At 38.0% G+C, this 18913-nt stretch overlaps 1 protein-coding gene across 3 annotated transcripts in view; it reads left to right on the forward strand.

The window, feature by feature from the left end:
• Positions 1-18913, forward strand: part of LPIN2 (lipin 2) — a 95119-nt gene that overhangs the window by 22598 nt on the left and 53608 nt on the right. The window contains exon 1 of one of the 3 annotated variants that reach the window (XM_037060708.1): positions 4676-4763. The exons of 1 other annotated variant lie outside the window; for it this stretch is intronic. Coding sequence is in view for 1 of the 2 variants with exons in the window: in XM_037060707.1 (XP_036916602.1) it covers positions 4928-5032 (105 nt within the window). In the remaining variant the exon portion in view is untranslated. Of the gene's footprint in view, positions 1-4675; positions 4764-4797; positions 5033-18913 lie in introns of those variants that run through there. One more of the 3 variants, XM_037060707.1, reaches the window with a different exon arrangement.

Below are 18913 nucleotides of genomic sequence, written 5' to 3' on the forward strand. Positions count from 1 at the left end.
TTTGTGGTAATTTTTACTTATTTTTCTTTGGGTTATGTTAATGATATCACCCACTCTTGCTCACTTCATTTGTTGTTCTCTGGCTCTTTTACGCTCTCTCACTCCTGACCTGGAATGGAGGAAGCCAACAGTGTGCGTCCTGAAGTACTTTGACTCAGTGTTGTGAAACACTGGTGCACTCCTGTTAGTTGTGAGTTGATAGCAAAAGATCTGTTTCTGTTTACTGTTTTCAAATTTGATAATATGACTTGCATTTTAACAGGATTTCTTGAGTGTGAACAAAATGGGGTGACTAAGCCCTAGTACATAAAATTGCTTATATACTTAGGATGTCAATACTCAGTGTCACTCTGGGAACAGGACCATTGCAAACTGCTATTCAGAGGGTGAAATGATTGAAGGAAGAGACAAATATTTAAGAAGAAACAGATGCTTTAAACAGAACACAGAAATACACACACACACCCAGAGAGGCAGCTGCCATGTGGCTTCTGAGCAGGGCAGAGGATTTCCCACTTCTTTTGGTTTATTTTATTGGAATATCCAGAATTTGTGACATGTCAAATAATGATTCTTTTGATCCCTGATTGGGCTGCTTAGCTTTATCTTCTCAACAATCAAAGGGATAAGCTTGACAGCTACAGCCAAACAGTTCTCATTTTTTCCCCCTCTGATCTCAAAGTATTTGGGTGAAAGTTTGACCTAGAACATTAATGTCAGAAGGGTTAGATCTCAGAGGATATTTAGGCCCAAGCCCCTTAGACTGGGATATGTACACTGAGGATAATCTAGGCCATACAGGAAATATTGTGCATTAACCCTTGAATTTTGACCAGTGAGTCTTTTCATTTTTTTGTTTTGTTTTGTTTTTAAAGTAAGAAATGGACACATCAGAGCAGAATGCAGACTTCAATTTTAAAGATAAAATCTAAGTCTTCAAGATTCTCTTTGTGAGTGTCACTTTAAGCTGGGCCTTCTGACTTCTGGAGACCCTTTTTTTCTTCTTTGTTCCTGGAAAGACTTGTTTGTATTTGGTTATTCATTCATTCATAGTACAAATAAAATAGTCACTAGCTATGCTCTTTAGCGTTTTGGGATTGTGTGAGGATATAATGAAACACTGGGACTTGAGTAAACTACATAGTTAATTTGCCAATAAACAGTTAAACTACAAATGTTCGAGAAGCTCAATGGCATCAGGAGGAATTTTGGTTTTGAAAACAGTGTATCGGTCACTTTTGGGTTGTTTTCATAGGTAAACAGTGTGTTTTAAGTAGTTCCAAATGTGGGAAGGAAAACTTCATATGCTTTAGTGTATTACAGATGATAGGAGCCATCTGGCTCAAAGAATTCTGTTTCAGGTGGGCTTTAGTCCTTTTGTGTGGGTATCTCTGTCACATGTGAATGGCCTTGAAAATGCAGCAAGGCACTTGAGTTAATTTCTTCACTATAGAGTAATTATGGTGATTACGAATTCTTTGTAACTGAGACTTTAAAAATACTTTCACCGATTTTTAAAACTAAAACTCAAAAATTTATTTTTCTCACTTCATTGGTAATTCAGTAGAAATGTGCTGCTATTCCATAGTATGACCACTAGGGAGAAGAGTTTATTTTCATGTTTTGTGCTAAAATCAGAATATAATTTGTGGCATAAAGGTATTTTTGTTGAACCAAATATCAGGTTAGAAAGTTTTAAATAAATTCTTACATCTTAAGAAGTGTTTTATACCTAGTCTCAGATACTAATGGAATTTGGTAGTAGGAAAAAAACAAACAGTATATATTTTACAATATCATTATCAGATGTGGACCTCTAAACAAGATTATGACTCTTCTGACTAGCATTTCGGCTTTGTTTTCTTAAACTAGACAGACTTTGTCCGGAAAGATTTAAGTCTTGGGAAAAAGCATCCAATTTCTAGTCGCCTTTTTAAAAGTAAGATTTTTGAAAAGTAAAAAGTAATTTTTCTCAATATTCAACCATTATTTTTAGCCTATAGAGAAAAAGTTTAACAATATACAATAGCACTTTTCTTTGAAAAAATCACATGGATGATTAAGAATTGTTGGTTTGATTTCTAGGTCTTATTTGCCACATCCGAAAAGCCACCACTTAAGTGACAGGCTGGAACTAGAATGTTGAGTGACAGCCAGGGGAGTCAGGTGATCTATAGGTTACCACAGGAGGAAGCTGGAGGTGTCTCTTGACTAAACAGGTTCTTAGAGGATGAGCTCACCCTCCATTTGGTCCATGGTACATGCTCGCTCCCTTGAAGTCAGAACATTCTGTGTGAGTCATTAATCGAAACACTGAAAGAATTTCAATACTGGCAGCAAACTGAAGTGGCTGTCCTGGAGCTGCTTGTTGTGTAAAAGGCATCTGAGGCAAAGGTTGCCTGAACAGAAGTCATACCAGCCTATCTCTGCCCTCCTGGATCTTACCTCTTGGATTAGACCTTCCTAACTCTTTCCTGTTAATCTCCATCCTCCTACCCCCTAGCACTTTCTCTTGTTTTAACCTGGCAGGGGGTGAGGTGGGGGAACCCTGAATCCTGGTTTATTTCCTGAACCAGAAATCTGGTGTCAACTAAGTGGGTGCCCTGGGGCTAATTGCCTGACCTCTTTCTGAGCCTCAGTTTTCTCATATTTAAAGTGGGTGAGGTTTTCCACCATTTGTCTCTTTCCCTGTATCTTCATCCCTCTATCTACCCTACTTACAGTTTGCCCCTGCGCGTTTTCTCTTCTCTTCCAAGTTTTATTTCTTCTGCTTACCTTCCTTCCCTCCTTTCCCTCCTTCTTCATCTTCTTAAGTAGTTTCCCCTTAATCTCCTTTCTTCCTCACCTCTCATTTCTCCTTCCATTTTTTCCCCCACTGGTAGTAAGTACTCCAGTATCAGTTTTTTCCTACTGCCATCTGGTACTATGGATCTGGAACTGCAGTAGGACATGGAGGAAGAAGTTTAAATTTTTATACATTGCATCATAATACTTATTTTTTAGAGCTAGAGGTAGAGAAACATTGATATGCAAGGGAAACATCAATTGGGTACCCCTCGAATGCCCCCAACCAGAGTCCTGGTCCGCAACCCGGGCAGGTGCCCCTACTGGGAATCAAACCCAATTCCCAGTAGGAAATCAGACCTTTCATTTTCACAGGCTGGCACCCAACCCACTGAGGCACGCACTGGTCAGGGCTGCATCATAATATTTAGACCCCTCCAAATATTCTTTTGAAAGAAAGAATTTGTGCACATGATACATATTGAATTAGATTACAAGTTCTTGTGCGCACTTCACGTACTCCAGGTTCACATTAATATCTGATAGGCTGGGCAGCATGCAGTGTAACATATTGAGTGTGATGTATATTTCCTGTTTCTGATTTTGGTGAAATTTGTTTTTAACTCTGCCATTTAATATTTTTAATATGTGCATCTTGCTGGTATATTTCTGTAGTAAACATTACCAGCTCCCATTTATTTGGTCAGATATTTGGAAATTTTGTCTTTTTGTGATGTTTACAGCTAGAGAAAAGGTATTTAATAATGGGAACATCATTGAATGTATGATGACTAGCTACTGACCAAATACTTTCATGGAATGATGAAAAATTCTGTTTTCAGTTATTCATTAGTAAAACTTTGGCTGAATATCCTTTTTTACCAAGTTGCTCCCAAGAGAGTTTCAGGGCTCTGAAGTAGTGTTGTCCAGTGGGACAACATAGTGGGAGCCACACGTGTAATTTTAAATTTTCTAATAATATTAAAAAGTTAAAAAAAGCAGGTAAAATTAATTCTAAGAATATATCTTAAAAAAGAATATATCTCATTTAACTCAATGTTAAATGATTAAGAGCCCAGAACCTAATGTATGCTCAATGTATCCAAAATATTATTATTTTAACATGTAACCTATGCATATGCAAAAAATTATGAGATTATTTCAGTGTCTTTTTATTCTGTGTATTTCACACTGACAGCACATCTTAGTTGGTACTAGAGCCACATTGGAAATGTGACAAGATGTGGCTAGTGGCTATTTGCAATGAGCAGCACTGTCCTAGATACTGATGAACAAAATAGTATATTTCAATTTAAAGGTTAATACATTTTGTCTCTGTCTTGTGTGTTTTAGGTTTTTTAAAAACAATTTTTTTGAAGTTACTATATGTCAACTTACTGAGAGCTGGAAAGGAAATTGCAAGAATATTTGAATTTTACAATGTTGCATTGTCATATTCTTGAAGTTAAATAATTATTCATTGTTTATTATAACCTAATATAACTTATAATAACATTAATATAATTTGTTAACAATATTATTTGTTCATTATTTATAGTGTTCAGCAGTCTCTCTTCTACACTTGTGAAAATATGTTGGGTCATGCCAATATGACAAAGTAAAAAATTTTTGGTAATTGAGTTCTACAAAGCACGAATAACCAGGCTGTTTTTGGGAAGCTCGTTGATGTTTACAAACATATGTAAACTATTTTCCTTACATGATTAATTTTTGTAAGATTACTTCTTCATATGAATAGTTGTTTTTATTTCTGAAAATGAGGATGTGATTGATTTAGAGAATCATTAACTCAATCCCTGTCCTGTGTGATGGAAGTTGCAATGACTGTCATGTGATTGGTCAGGACTTGGTACCTATCATCATAAACACATGGCACAGCCTGTTCCATGCCCTTTCTTATCTGCCCTTCGGAGAGAAGGGGTTGAGGTGTTTTGAGCAAATCTTGTTGGTAAAGTCATGTATGTATTGAATTTTTTTTGAAGAACCATTTCCTTTCCGTTTTAACCATGTTACCGTGTTTGCAAACAGTTTGTCAGCAGAGCAGCTTTCTGTTTTGATAGTTTAGAATTTGTACTTTCATCTTTGAAAAAAGACATGCTTGATAAGCTAGTTCAATTTTAAGATGTTTTACTCAGAAGATGATAGTGAAGATGAGGAGAAGGTTCACGAAGACTCACTAAGCAAAACTGAAGGTGTTTACCATGGGAAGGTCCCTGCTGGTATCCTGGTGAGTTACACCCCCCAAGGTTCTGGGCACTTGGTTTGCTTGCTCAGTCTGGGTAATACTGAAAGAAGAGGGAAGGGCACCCACCAAAAGAAAAGGGCTATTGCCCTTTCTTTGGAAACTGTAGTGTCGTAAGGGATTTTATTAATTTTTAAATGTTAGGTTCAACAGAAATCTGCCTACCTGGTCTCCCTCATTCGTGCTATACCATCTTTCTACATTTTTTTGTTTATTAGTTATTAATAACATTCTGCCTAGAAAAAAAAGTAAAGTTAAACTGAGATTTTTTTTAAAACTGAGTTTCAAACTAAATGTATCTGGTTTCACTTTCTCTTGTATCTAGGTGTAAAAACATTTAACGTTTTTACAGTTTGTGTTCTAGTCAAATTTTTTTGAAAACTAAACCAATACTTTGAAACTGGCATTGTATTTTTGATACATAATAGAGAACTGTGACTGCAGTCTTTCTTTGTCTGTGACTGCAAACAAAAATACATGTTTGTAAGCTTTTATATGGAGAATATGGAGAGTATGCATATTGTCTGAGTTTTTAAAATGTTCTTATTTGCATTTTTATATATGTGCTTTTATTAGGATATCTGAAGTTTTTTTTTAATTTAGAGTTTTTGCTAATACAAGATATAATACAAGTCATATAAACTCAGTTAAGTTCTAGAAGTCTGAACTAAGGAAACAAAACCAGATGAGTTAAGGGAAATATTATTTAACTTATGGAACCTTTTCCTTTAAAACTAATCTGAAGTAAATGCAGCGAGGTAAAGATATTTTTAAAGAAACTTAAAGGAATATGTTTTTATGAAAACAAGTGTAAAATAAACAGGACAAAAATTAGTTTTTAAAATCTGGCTCGTAATCAGGTTGATTTTAGTTTAAAATTTTTCATCACCTTTTAAAAATGTTTTAGTCACATTTTGTGTGTTTTTGCTTTTGGATCTGTTGGTATAAGTACCTATCTTTTCAGGGTTCTCAGGCATTGTTGGAACTGGACATTGTTTGACTATGAATAAAAGTCAGGTGCTACTGAGAAACAGTTTACTTTTGAAATTTCCATTTTAATAGTATAGATCTTATGTATATGTGTATTCCTGCATTTTTGTTATAAAGGTCAGAAAGGAGAATAGTGAACATAGCTGATACGAAATATTTAAAAATTTCATTTAGTGAGTAGCACAAACACACACCACTCATCACGGGAATAAGTTCTTAATGTTTCCTGCTTTCTAAAAGGAGGGCAATAGGTGTTTGATTAGGTTGCATTTTATTATTAGTTCCCTTTTATGGTAATGTTAGAACCTTGAAATTTTATGGGTGACCTCCCTTAAAATTGGGAGAAACTTGGATTTTCTGAATGGCTAGTGTTTAGGACACTGGCTTTGATATCTGCTTAAAAGCTATATTGATTATATAGGAGTTAGCTTTTGTAACCTGGTTGTGTGTGTGGAGGAGGAGAGGATGATTCCTGGTTTTTTCAGGGTCCAGGTCGTCAGTGACCTTACTTAGTCATAAGCTGCCTGGGCATAACTCTTGTTGGAAGGTTAAAATCTTCATCTTAAAGATGATTTTATGTGTATGGAATGTAAATATATTAATTACCAAAAAAAAAACAAAAAACCAAACAGAAAGTTTTCTGTGCTTTGGTAGAAACTGGGAGGTTTTTTTAAAAATCATGTTTCCAACCCTGGCCAGGTGGCCCAGTTGGGGTGTGGAATGTTGTCCCCAGACACCAAAATGGTTGTCAGTTAGATCCCTGTATCCTGGGTCAGGATGGGAGGAACTGTTCAGTTTTTCTCACATCGCTGTTTCTCCCCATCCCCCACACCCCTTCCTCTCTTTCTGAAATCAACAAAAGTATATTCTTGGGTAAAGATTTAAAAAATAAAAATTGTGTTCCCATAATTTCTAAACAAGTGAAGATAATTCCTTTCTTTGGCAAGGAAAAGCCAAATTGTTTCACATTCAATTACCCTAAAGTTCCAAAATAAACTACTGGCCTTATTTACCCACACTTATTTTAAAGTACCTTGGTCCCATTTTTTGTAGGACAGATGGACTACAGGAGTTCTAGCTAAACTTGTAATGCTAAGAAATGCTTCTAGAATCGAATCTTTCTGTGGCTTAGAGGTAGAAGGGCCTTTCTTATTAGAGATGAGAACCCCTGTTTATGAGGCAGAAGTGGGACGTGACCTTGGTTGGATCTTCACGTTTCACCTGCAGTGGAGGACTCTGGGAAGCCCTGAGGGCAGCGCTTCTCGGTCCTTGTCCCTCTGATCTCATTATCAAAGGACCCGGCATCTGTACGGCTGAGTCCCCAAAGCTAACTTTTTTCTGAGAGAATTTTGTATTGTTACATTGTTTACAGCAAGATTTAGTTACATAAACAGTGGTAGAAGATAGATAGCAGGGCACCCTGGATGGGGAGTGTATGGCTTGGGGCACTGCTTTATACTGACTTAACGAAACCTTCCCCTTTACCAGCACATTTGTCATTACTCCCTGTTGTCCAAAATCTTAGAACAGCACTGGGTGAATGTGTCCAAAACTAAACACTTTCCTCGAGCCCAGCATGGGCAGTGTTCATAAAACTGATTAACTGATTAAATACTTAGTTGCATAGAATTCTATTTCCTCACAGAAGTGTGGTAGTGTTACTAGTTAGGCAGTTTGGGTGGGGGGGGGACAGTAAATTCTGTTGGAATCTTTGTGTTTTCACAAATTGTTTGTTTCTTTTAATCCTGATACCACAGATGAGCTCAGGTACTTAGGGAAGAGTAACTCAGAGGCTGCAGCCAGAATTATGTCTAAACTGTTTGAAAATTATTATCCATTTTTATACTTATGCCCTCATCTGTTTTCAAAAATAAAGACTTGAAGATAGCTTGCAATTAAAATACATGCATATACAACTGTTCCACATTACTGTAAGAGTGTATGCACTAAACAATTTAAAGAAAACATAATTCTCTTCATTCAGCAAATATTTTTTGCCAGACTGAGTCTGCTTAGATGCTCACAGTCTTTTTTGTTTCCATGTAGTAAAATGTCTGAATTGTTTGCTGCTCTGATTTTGCGAGTGACATAACTGGACAGAAATCCAACAGGTAGCTATATAAATACTGTGCAGTACCTCTCTTAGTTTGCCCAGATAATATATACTTTCAGGTAGTTGAACAATTTCACTCAGTTGATTAGGAAAAGCCCGGTGTTCTAGACCTGATCCAGGTGCTGGTCAGTCAGTTTCGCGCATAGGAAGTAAAAGTCCTAGTGTCATCACCATTGTTAGGCATCTCAAAAAGTCAGGTGTAGGTCTAGGCTAGAGGAATTGGACATAGCTATCAGAAAGAATCTAAATAAAAATGTTACTTCCTTTGGAAAAACACTTTTTTTAAAGATTTTATTTATTTATCTTTAGAGGGGAAGGGAAGGAGAGAAGTATCAATGTATGGTTGCCTCTCGTGAGTCCCCTGCTGGGAACTGGCCTGCAACCCAGGCATGTGCCGTGACTGGGAATCAAACCGTGATCGTCTGGTTTGCAGGCCCACAATCAATCCACTGAGCTATACCAGCTAGGGCTGGAAAAACACTTTTTATACAATTTGTTTTACAATCAGTAACAGTTCCTCAGTCTTTCATGGTCTTAATACTTTCAATGAGTACTGGTCAGTTTTTTTAATAGAATTTCCCCCAAATTTGAGTTTGGCTGATGTCTCTTAATTAGGTGGAGGTCATGTGTTTTTGGCAAGAAAATCATGGATGTGTTCTGTGCCCTTCTCAGTGAATCATCCGGACGGGGGTTCCTGATGGCAGTGTGTCTTATTGCCGGGGAGGTTTCCCTAGATCACTTGACACAGGTGGTGTGTTGAGGTCTCTTTACCATAAAGTTAGTATTTGACCTTTTGTGATGAATATATATATACCTTGGGAAAGATACTTTGAGAATAAGCAGACATCCTATTTCTCCACAAACTTGAATCCTCTTTTTCCTAACATTCATTGCCTGCCACAGTTATTACTATGATTCCATTTCCCTCGTTGCTTACTTATTAATTAGAATTCATTCTTTAAGAGAAAGCTGTCATTTCTCCCTACTTATTAATATAATTTATAACACTAGGCTCATGAATATTTTGGTATGTAGGCTATCATTATTTCGTTGCCCACATTGTTAGCCTTTGGGAGCTCTTTCATTCTGGATCCTGTGTTTGTTTAACATGCTTCTGTTTTCTTGATTTTGAGTATTTTCCTGCCTTCTGGCACTATTAGATGCTCCAGCATCATCTTATGTTTTCCTGCTCCCCAGCCCTGGGTTCAGCAACATCTTCAAGTAGTTCTGGTTCTTTTTATTGGAGAATGGTATTTAGAAACCAAGATCTGGTTTCTAGAGTGTTCTTGATTCTGCATCTTCTCAGCAGAGAGACCCCAGATATTAAATATGTATTCTAGCCCAGGCATAAGCATATCTATATTTGTGTGTCTGTCCATGGAAACTTTCAATTCCAGGCCAACACCACAGGGTTCATTTAAGCCTTCCCTGTAGGAAATTGTATTTTCAGACACTTCCCAGGTGTTTATGATCCTTGGGGAACAATGGCTTTGGATATATATCTGTTAGGTACATAGTGGACCCAAAGGCAGAGGCTCTTGTGGCTTTTTTAGGTGCTCATCATTGATGAACTGTCTCTTCATTAGTGAATTATTATTTTCTATACCTGAGATAGTAATCATTTCTTCTCACACTGAAAAGAATTTTTATGTAACTAAGGAAACTCAGCCTTCTAGGAATAAATGTCCCATTTCTTATAGTGGAGTGGAAACTGGTTCGGTTTCGTGGCCAGCATTTTTACAAAAATTTGTGAAGAGAAATTGAGTACACTTGAGGGAATGTTTAGTGGTGTGAATGTATAGGGAGGCTGTGTATGGGGGGGGGTCAAAAGTAAGTTTACAGTTGTAAATACATGAAATGCAGATTATTTTTATTTTTTCAATATATAATCTTTATTATATCTTTCCATTACAATTTAGTGCCCTTGTAGCCCCCTATCCGAAACAGTTTATTACTGTATTATTATTTATTAATTGTATTGTTTTCCATACGAACAAGTGTAAACCTACTTTTGTGCCACCCTGTATATTAATATGTGCACAACCCACTCTAACAAATGACAAAAATTGCAGAAGTTCACTAAAACCAAATTTAGTTTAATCTTTTATTTACCTTGTTTTTGGGAAGGCAGTCTGCATCCTCTTTTCTAAAGTGTAGCTTTTTTCTAAAGCAGGTACTTTGTTTATCAGACTTCTTCATAAGTTTGGGGTTTTGGGGGGTGCTTAGATGGTAAACTTTAGGCCTACAGGTGCTTGTAAGTTACTGGCTGCTAAATTAAAATGCATGTGGTGACCTTCCATTTCTGCTGGATGTAATTCATCTGGCTTGTTCATAGTGAACTTAACTGGGTAGTATGATGCAGGTTGAAGGACTTTAAACCCAGGGAATTAACACAATTGGTATAAATTTAAAATTTCAACTTAGGTTATCTGTGATACTAACTGTCATTCTTTTGGGGGGATGAGAGAAAGATGAATGGAGTTTAACGTGTCTTTCCCTAGACCTGCTAACTACAGGGTATGTTCGTTTGTTCCCAGAAGAGTTAGGATGTCAATTCCTGACTGCTAGGTCAGTGACTAGATAGAACACCAAATAAAGTGAGAATGTTTCAATGGAAATTATACTCTACTGGTATCTGGAGTAAAGTAATAATCATCACCGAAAATACTACATATGGTTTTCATGGAAACATGTTAAGATTGTATGCCTTTCATATGTGAAATTGAGCCAAACAGTCAGATTTACTGTGTTATTTTAGAGTAGCTTATAGTTATCAATGATTACCATCAGTATAGGTTACCCACACAATTCTCTTATCTTAGAAAATTTAGGATGAGAATATGTTCCTTAAAAACATATTTATGATCATAATGTAATCATATCTTTAAAGCTACTTGTAATAAAAAGCTTAATATCTTCATGTATGATAGCATGTGGAAGAACCATCATTACTTTCTTCTACATGCACTTATGAAATTCCTACTTACATGGTCCTGAAAACCACATAACCTCAGCATTAATGTTTTTTGGAACTGTGGTCCCAAAATAGAGTAAAAAGAGCCTGGGCATGTGAGACAGACATGAGCTTTTGTGCCTGTAGCTTTTATCTTCTCTGCGCCCTGGTACAATGCCATATACCCCACCTGATTGTGAGTATTAAATGAGATGAGATATGTAAATAGCATTTGGAAGGGATAAATGTTATTCCCTCTCCTCTTTTCCCCATCACTTCCCCATGGCCAACTCTAGGAGGAATACTGAGTAAAACATCTGAATTGTATATATGTGGTTTATCAAAGATACACATATCTTTGATGAAATGTTAGTTCAAAATGTTATGACATGAATAAATGAATAGTTTGAATTTTCACCAGTGTGAGTAAATGTAACTCCCATATATGAAAATCCATATTTATGAAACAGTTAAATTATCACCACTTTGCAAAATAATTTAAAGAAGGATTTATTTTTAATAGCAAACTCCTAGTGTATTGTATTGAAGATATCTTAAAAACAATAGCTGCAAAATCAACCTTGCAAAAGTACTCCAAGGAATCCCACTCCTAAGTATCTAACAAAATGAAATTTTGTTCACACAAAATTCTGTACACAAATGTTGTTAGTAGCTTTATTTGTAATTGCCCCAGACTGGAAGCAACTCAAGTATCTTTCAACTGACATATGGATAAAAAGACTTTGGTACGTCCATACAGTGGTATACTGCTTAACACCAAGGAATAAACCATCAATCCCTGCAACAATCTGGTTTGCTTTTGTTTTGTTTTAGAGCAAAAGCATGATTTATTCAGGTAGAGAAAAAGAGACTAGGATACAAGTTCCTGGAGACAGGCTCAAGGGTTGAGCTGTCCGCTGTCCACTCCCTACCTTGTTGCAAGTCACAGATTGCTCCAAAAATATTGATTATTTTCAAATGCATTATGCTAAGTGAAAGAAGCCATATTCAAAAAGCTGCATTCTGTATGGTTCTATTTATCCGACATTTGGGAGAAAGCAAGTCTAAGGGACAGAAAGCAGACTAGTGTTGGGAGGGGATGGGAGAAAAGGTTTGACCACAAAGGTGTTATGGGGTGTTTTAGGGGTGATCTAGTTCTGTATCTTGATTATGGTGGTGGTTACATCATTGCATGTTTAAAACTGTACAGTACAAATGGGTTAATTTTATAGTATGTAAAGTGTAGCTTAATTCTTTTTTGAAAAAAGACAGTATTTTGAATAGTTCAATGTACAGTAATTATTTGAAAATCTTTTGTTGCATTTCACAGCAGAGTTAGCATGAATATTCAGGTATGTTTTTTTATATACTGATAGGTATAACCATTACACAAAGGTTGACTAAGTAATTGCTTAATATCATTCATGGTTAATTGAGGTTTTTAAATTTTATTTCTGTGTTTCTTTCCAGAGTCCAGTCAGGTTAAATGTTCCCTGGAATATTTATGATCTTTCACCTCACGTACAAGTAGATTAGAACTGGGCATATCGTAGTCTTGACAGGAAAAGGTATCAGAAAGCTTCATTACAAGGCATTATTCTGCAATTTGAAATAGCGAAGGGAGAAGCAGTGAAGAGAAGTAAAGGAATGAGAACCATTACATTTTGTAGAGCTGTGATACTTCAAAACAAGTTTGGTTGCAGGAACCACGTGGGAGTTGTGGAAACTAGTTAGGGCCCCTAGTGTGCTGCTTTCTGCTTTAGGATTTACTCAAGGAACAAAAATTTTATATGCATACCGAAATCTAAAGATATGTATAAAATTGAACATTTAGTTTTCCTTGTTCTACCAGTTCTATTGCTGGAGAAAATGAATATTTTGGTACTTGCTGAGCATTGGGAAAATGAAACTAAACTATTGTTATCTGCCATTTACCTTGAAGGCTGTGCCATATAAAATGATAACATAGGGCATTTTCATGTAAGTAGATTGACTAGTAGGAAATGATAACTTAAGTTTGTTTTATTTCACTTTGTTTCCTGTCATCTTTGGTTGTGTATGATCATTGTCACATTTAGCCTTGCCTCTGTTGCTTCCGCACACTGACTTCCCCCTATAAACCAACAGTCTTCTGCCACAAGTTGCCGTGGGGCTGTCTGCTCAGTGTTCTTCACAGAAATCTGCACGGATGTCATTTGTTCTCACAGGGATATTTTTAGATTTACCCATGCGAGGTGGGTGTCATTTTAATTGATAACTCATATAGACCAGATTTATGCAAGCGTTTTCTTTGAGGTTTTCACCAACATCTGGAAAAAAACATTGGTTCCAAATATCTGAGCATTGCTCCACTGTTGGCAGTATTTAATGAGTGGGGCGGTGTGTGTGTGTGTGTGTGTGTGTGTGTGTGTGAGATTACCTACCTCTTGAATTTCTCTCTTATTCAGGTAACCGTGCCAAACGTTGTCTGTGTTCCTCTCTCTTCGTCCTGATTCTGCATTCATCCATTTGTTAATTTATAGAAAAATTGGTCCAAAAATATTCATGGAGAATCTCCTTATTGCTAGTCATTGTGCCAGGCAGACTTTGGGAAAACAGTGAAGCATAGCACTTCTTTCTTTGTCAAAAGTTTGAGTTTGGAGGTTGGATAAACAAATTACTGTAGGGTGATGAGTGCTTACATGCTGTGGTGGGGAAAGGGCCATGGACACAAAGAACCACAAACCCTTTTTTACTGCCTTCGGCTTTCTGTTCCCCATTGAGCCCACACTTCCTCACCCCATCTCTTTCTGATCATCTTTTCCGTTATGCTGTATGTATTCAGTCTGTTGTAGACGTACTTTATGTGTTCCCATTTCATCATCCAGGAAACCTAGGACATCCTTTCTCTTCGATCAGTAGTCAGCACTAGGTGATGGATTGAGAAGAAAACTATCGTTGGATTTTGAAGGATTGCTCTGACAATTACTGGGCCAGTGACTAGGGTGGAGGGCAGGGAATTGATGGTGTTTGAAGATGAAGTAGGTGACACAGTCTTATCTTAGTGGTATCTCCTGAAAAGCTAGAGCAAACAGTTGAGTAAAACTTGGGACCACCACTCAGGAAAGAATGTTTATTACTGTAGTGGCAAAGGGTCTTCCCTTTTTTGACCCTTACTCAGCCCCAAATAATTGTGTGTCTACTTTGTAGGTAGTGTGGTGAAATTATAGGAAAGTGAGCCCAGTACATAGAAATCTATGCTTCTAAATTTCCTTAAAGAACGTATATTTTGACAGATTTGAAATCTGAATTTATTAGCTTACTAGCCTTGACAGATAAGCTTAAGGTCAACCTCATGTCCTCTCATTAAAAATAATCATAACAATAAAAAAATAAAATCCTCAGTTTTCAGTAGAAGGCAGCTTTTACTGGGTTACTTTTGGGTTATTTTCTTACTAATTTTCCCAGGGTGTTTTTTTGGAGACTTTATCAAGTCAGAGGCAGTATCAGCATGTTTGTATTTAAGTCCTTTGTTGGCAGACATTAGACATGGACTCTGAACAAGCCAAGCAAACCAGGTTGTGACTTCATCATTCAGAGAGATGGTAAAAGGGCAAGAGCTGGGGCTGCTTGGTATCTTGAGCTGGTGAGCCTTCTCTGACACCACCCCGGTGACTCAGCCTCGCTGGTTTCTGATTACTTCGAGTCTCCATACACACTTCAAGTGTATCTCTTTGGCCCAGTTTTGGGTCATGTGTCTCCCCACCCCATCAGCCCCCTGATACTAAGGCTTCAGTCCCATATTGTAGACATGGCTCCTGGGGTTTACCCCCATGTTTGGAGTCTCAGACAGGAAATTGTAGTGATCCTGGGACCCCTGTTAATACCCTCTGAGCTAGCCATTGTAACATTATAGCTGCTCAAATTCCAAAACAGAATATTGGGTCAGAAAATTTCCTCTTCTTTCTTATGTATTCAAAAGGTTAATTTTGAGTAGTATTAGGTTGTAATTAGGGAAGAAACCCCTAAGAAAGCAATCTTCCCAGACAAGAATTTTTATAAATGAGTTTTTGACAGAACCATTGTCAGTCCTTGAGTTCATCTTATAAAAATGACCAGGTCAGCTGTTTGTTCAGTAAAATGTCTAAAATTCAAGGTCTGTTTAAGTTTGGATCAGTTGTCAAGGTAATAGGTGTCTTAGAGGCTTGGATATGTACTTCAACCCATGACAACTTGATTTTCTCAACAAGCTTAGTCTGGATTGGGAGCATGAAATTTGTGCAATAGAGATTGGAGGTAGTTCTCAGACCTGGATGTCCTTCAGAATCAATGGATAACAGAACTTCAAGACTCTACTTCCAGTTTTTCATGTTTGGATTGAGGCCCAGGAATCTACATTCTTAACCACCCAAACTTGATTCTACTGCACATGGTCCAGGACTACTCTGAGTAATGCTGGCCTGCATTGTGGACCTTGCCAGTGTTCTTCACTTAATAGGAAGAAAAGAGGTTGGTTAGACATAGAACAGGCTCTGACTGTGCCTTCAAACATCCTGGCTAAACCTTAGTTTCTCAGGAAGGAATCTTCTGAGTCCAGATGCTAGCTCAGAAGGAACTTCTAGAACATCTCTGTACATCTTTTCTGAAGAAAGATAGAGGACAGCACCCAAAGATTCACCCCTCCTTGGAATTCATTTTATGGCAGACTGATTTTGGAAGTAGCAAGGATAGGCATGGAATTGTATTAGAAGGTCTCTTGTTTTTATATGGAACTATGCTACCCTAACCTGGCTGATGTTCATTATCAGTTATTAAACTTTAAAAGAGATCCAAGGAAATTTGCATTTTAAAAACTGTTCAGGATGTTTTTCTTGTACACAAAATTTTGAACCAGTGGAATAAAAATCTTGAATTTCAGCCTTAATAGAAAGTTCCCCACCGTATCTGCCCTTTTTATTTTCATGTCTGAGTTTCTTTGTTCATTGATTCAACAATATTTACTGAATGCCACATGTATGTGTCAGATGTATTTCTAGCTCAGTCTAGAAATTGTGGTATGATCCTAACCAACTGCTTTCTTTCCATTAACATCTGTCTTGGGTTGGTCATCACATCTTTCTGATTCTCAGCCCCCTCTCTACCTCTTCTGCCTTTACATTTGCACCATCTCTTGCTTAAATGGGTTGTAGTAGCTTCTGAAGTGGTCTCCACTTTTTGCCCCCTTTTCTCCAGTTCATCCTCCCTACTCCCAAGTCATTATGTCATTTTTCTGACCATAACCCCTGCTCGTGTCCATTGCCCATGAGATATACTTGAGGCATGGGCCCAAGTCCTTGCATCACTTTTCACTTTTGCCTCAGATTCAGCATACCCTTTCCACGTGCTCTTCTCTCTGCCCAGGACTGCCTACTGGCACCGCCTTTTCTTGGCCTAGTAGACTTTTCACATACATTTACACTGCTAGAACAAATATTTGCTGCTTCTAGAAGCTTTCCTTGATTCTCCATGCAGGTGTTTTTCCTCCTTTTTCTAGTCTTTGTGAAAATAACCAAATTAGCATTACCACAGGCGTTGTGTAAGTTAAGATGCTATTTATGTCTCTTTCTCTTGTTAAACCTGGGGACCTGTGAGAGAAGCATGGAAGGATTTATTCATCTTTATGTTATAAGGACTCACTGTGTACCTGGCATGAAACAGGTGCTCAGTTGTGCTTGACTATATGAAAATCTTGTCAGACATGTGCCAGTATAATGAGCATTTTGATAGGTGGATTACAAATTCTCTGTTGTGTGTCTTGAGGAATTATGTAATCTTACATGATTATTTCTAAATTAAATATGCAGAGGAATTACATTGAAGGACCTTCCCTGTGACAAAGAAGCTGTCTGGAGAACTTCGTATATTCAAGGAGTGTGTCCGGAGTTTTGGTTTTGGTTTTGGTTTTGGTTTACAGATTCCATAGATGGAGGACTAAGTGGTCCTGTAAATGAACAATAGCAGCTTCACTGTACTGGGGGGGAGAAAGAGACTGTGGTTCTCAAGGAGATTTTTGTGGCAGGGCATTTTGGATTTTTGGCTTCAGGGAGACCAAATGGGGCCTAATGAACCATCTACTTAGTGAAGTTCCTAGGGTTGGGGACTGTCTCCCTGACTGAGAACAAGGGCTGTTTTTTGTGCTATTATTTCCTGTTTCTTATTTTGTAAAGCAAATATTAAAAGACAGCTAGGCTCTGGCCAGGTATTTCAGTTGGTTAGAGAGTCGTCCTGATACACCAGGGTTGTGGGTTCGATCCCTGGTCAGGGTACATAAAAGAATCAACCAATGGTTGCGTAAATAAGTAGAACAACAAAAATTGACCCCTCAAATAAATTTTTTTAAAAGGCAGCTAAAATAAGTTAGCATCTGCTGTGATGGGAAGAGAAAAAACTGAGAGGTATGCAGTAAGTCATTTAATGGAATTTAAGTGGCCAAGAGGGGCTTCTCTAGGAAGGCTGGCTTCTTTGTCAGGGTTAGCAACTGTTGCCTGGGGCCCTGCTTGCTGCTCGTTCAAAGGCTGCACCTGTTTTGACTAGTTCTCTGTTCTAGCTAAGTTGTAACCTCCTTTAGGTCATTGCGGTCCCCATAGAGTCTCCTGGGCACACGGTAAATGGTTTAGCAAAGGTCTTGATGGAGTTCAGCCCTCACAGGATGTGGCCAAGTCCCCTGGGGGACGTCGACCCGCCTGTCCTCCAGGGGAAGCTTGCAGCAGGTGTTGCTGTGTGTGTCCTTGCTGCCTTTTGTCATCCACTCTTAAGGAAGTCAAGTTCTCAGCCAGGCTGAGTGATTCTTGAGAGAACTCTGGATCCTTAGAGAATAATACAACTTGGGTTCAACCTTCAAATCCCTTGTCTTCAGGAACACCAGCTGATCTTGAGGGTCCAAAGATTTAAACCATGGTGGAAAGTAGCAGGGAGGTTGGAATCCTGAGTCACAGTGGAGCTGTGTTCTAGTAAACAGTAGTGGAAAGCAAATGACTTGTCTTAGTGTAAATGTAAAATAAAATTAATAATGTCTGCCTTGCATAACATAAATTTCCCTTTTGAAGATCAAATGAGGTATGTTTGAGAAAGTTCTTAAAAAAGAGTAAGTGCCTCTGATTCATGTGACTCAGTGGGTTAGGTGCTGTCCCACGAACCAAGGGATTGCTGGTTCCATTCCAGGCAGGGCACATGCCTGGGGTACGGGCCAAATCCTGGTTGAGGGCATGCAAGAGGCAACCCATAGATATTTCTCTTGCATATCAATGTTTCTCTTCCTCTTTCTCCCTCCCCTCTCTCTCTAAAAAATAGATCTTCAAACAAACCTTTGAGTAAGTGCTACTCAAATGAAGAATGTATGCTTGGGTGCCTAGAGGAGTTAGGTCCAGGAGCATAGGTGTAAGCTGGGATGTGAACCAACAGTGTTCTGTTGTTTGTTTCACGAACTGTTTAGAACTTTCTGTTCCTTGATAGCACATTTCCTGATATCTGTCAGCAAAAGGGTAGATGGAATGTTGAAGGCAAGCTCTTGGATACAAACCACCCACAAGTCTTGATCACATGGTATCTCCTAGAAAGTTCACTTCCTAACTTTGAACTGTAGATCTAGCAGAAGGGTTAGTAGTCAATGCTAACTCTCAAAAGGGGTATGTGACCCCAGCTGATGTAGCTCAGTGGATTGAGTGCTGGCCTGCAAACCCAAAGGGTCACTGGTTCAATTCCCAGTCAAGGCACATGCCTGGGTTGTGGGGCAGTTCCCCAGAGGGCACACGAGAGGCAATCACACATTGATGTTTCTCTCCCTCTCTTTCTC

This window comes from Sturnira hondurensis, unplaced genomic scaffold (assembly GCF_014824575.4).
Source record: "Sturnira hondurensis isolate 20B ecotype Veracruz unplaced genomic scaffold, ASM1482457v3 Scaffold0012467, whole genome shotgun sequence".
In the NCBI taxonomy this organism is placed as follows: domain Eukaryota; kingdom Metazoa; phylum Chordata; class Mammalia; order Chiroptera; family Phyllostomidae; genus Sturnira; species Sturnira hondurensis.